Below are 1349 nucleotides of genomic sequence, written 5' to 3' on the forward strand. Positions count from 1 at the left end.
GCAGGGGCGTGTGGGTGGTGTTTTTGAAGCTGTGGTCAGCCAGGGACTGGCTATGAGCATTGCGCAGGGCACAGACCGAAGCCATGTGGCCCTGGGAAAGCCAGGGGGACTCATTATCAGGAAAACAGGCATTAATCCTCCCCTTCCCTTGGGTCTCTCAGGGCTCTGTGCTGGATGCTGCTTCCCACCGGCCTGCCCACTCCCTCTGGGAGTTTACGGGAAACAGCCTCACCCTTGGCAATTGGATACAGACTTTTCAGGGTGCCATGGGGAATCTGCCCTCAGAGCCCTTCCTCTCTCTGCTTGCCCCAGTAACCACAAAGCCCCACCCTTAGGGGGTATGACAGGACTCCTGGCATACAGCCCCCACTGGATGTCACCCCACATTTGTCACCATGTTGTTTACAGCAGGGTCGGGCTGAGAAACCCGGGCCAGCGAAGCAGCGTGCAGAGCCCTCTGTCCCCAGAGGGGACTGTAGAAAGGCAGCCTGTGGGGCACCCGCGGGCGTTCTGAATAAGGTTGCCTCTTGGGAGGGTCCCGGGTCAGGGGTGTGGCTCACGTGTCGGGGGCCCCGGTCCTGTCTGTTGCGGCCTCGCTGAAGCTCCATCAGGTCCATGAACAGGGACCTGGAGAAGTGCTGTAGGGCGAAGGTAGCTGCCAGGTAGGGGAGCAGACGCCATTGCTAGGACAGACGGACAGAGAGAGCCTGGGTGACAAACTCACACTTCCTGCTAGAGGGCCAGCAGCCAGGCACAGGAGCAGGGGTGGTGTCATTGCTAGGATAGACAGACAGATGGACGGACACCCAGTGGACACCTCACACGTCCTGAAGGGAGAGTGGTTGCTGTCAGAGGGCTGTGAGCAGGGAGGGGCTCCTGGAGGCACACCTTGACCAGGGCCCCAGCTCCCCAGCACACGCAGGTCTTGCTCTGCACCCCAGCAGGCTCTGCTCGGCTGCCTGGGGGCCAGACCTGACTGCACATCTCTTCCCATAAACCCTCCACAAGCCACCTCTCAGGGAGTGGGCTTTTCCTTTCTGCTCATAGTGGGCATCATCCGGGAAAGTAGCCTCCTGAGGGATGGTGGGTAGATAGATGGCAGGCAGATGGGCAGACAGACAGAGGGATGGAGGGATGGTTGGGTTGGTAGATGAATGAGTGGATGGATAGATGGATGGATAGATGGGTATGTGGATGGATGGATGAGTATATGGATGGATGGATGGATGGATGGATGGATGGATGGATGGATGGATGTGTGGATGGATGGATGAGTATATGAATGGATGGATGGATGTGTGGATGAATGGATAAGTATATAGATGGATGGATGGATGGATGGATGGATG

General features: G+C 57.7%; 1 protein-coding gene across 1 annotated transcript in view; it reads right to left on the bottom strand.

Moving 5' to 3' along the window:
* Nucleotides 1-40: 40 nt before the first annotated feature.
* Nucleotides 41-1349, bottom strand: part of LOC123521615 — a 3964-nt gene continuing 2655 nt past the window's right edge. Inside the window, exon 2 of the mRNA XM_045289512.1 lies at nt 41-683. Coding sequence (XP_045145447.1) covers nt 282-683 — 402 coding nt within the window. The 3' untranslated portion in view covers nt 41-281. The remainder of the gene's footprint in view (nt 684-1349) is intronic.

This window comes from Echinops telfairi, unplaced genomic scaffold (assembly GCF_000313985.2).
Source record: "Echinops telfairi isolate 266 unplaced genomic scaffold, ASM31398v2 ScPeMD7_28;HRSCAF=97, whole genome shotgun sequence".
NCBI classification, from domain to species: domain Eukaryota; kingdom Metazoa; phylum Chordata; class Mammalia; order Afrosoricida; family Tenrecidae; genus Echinops; species Echinops telfairi.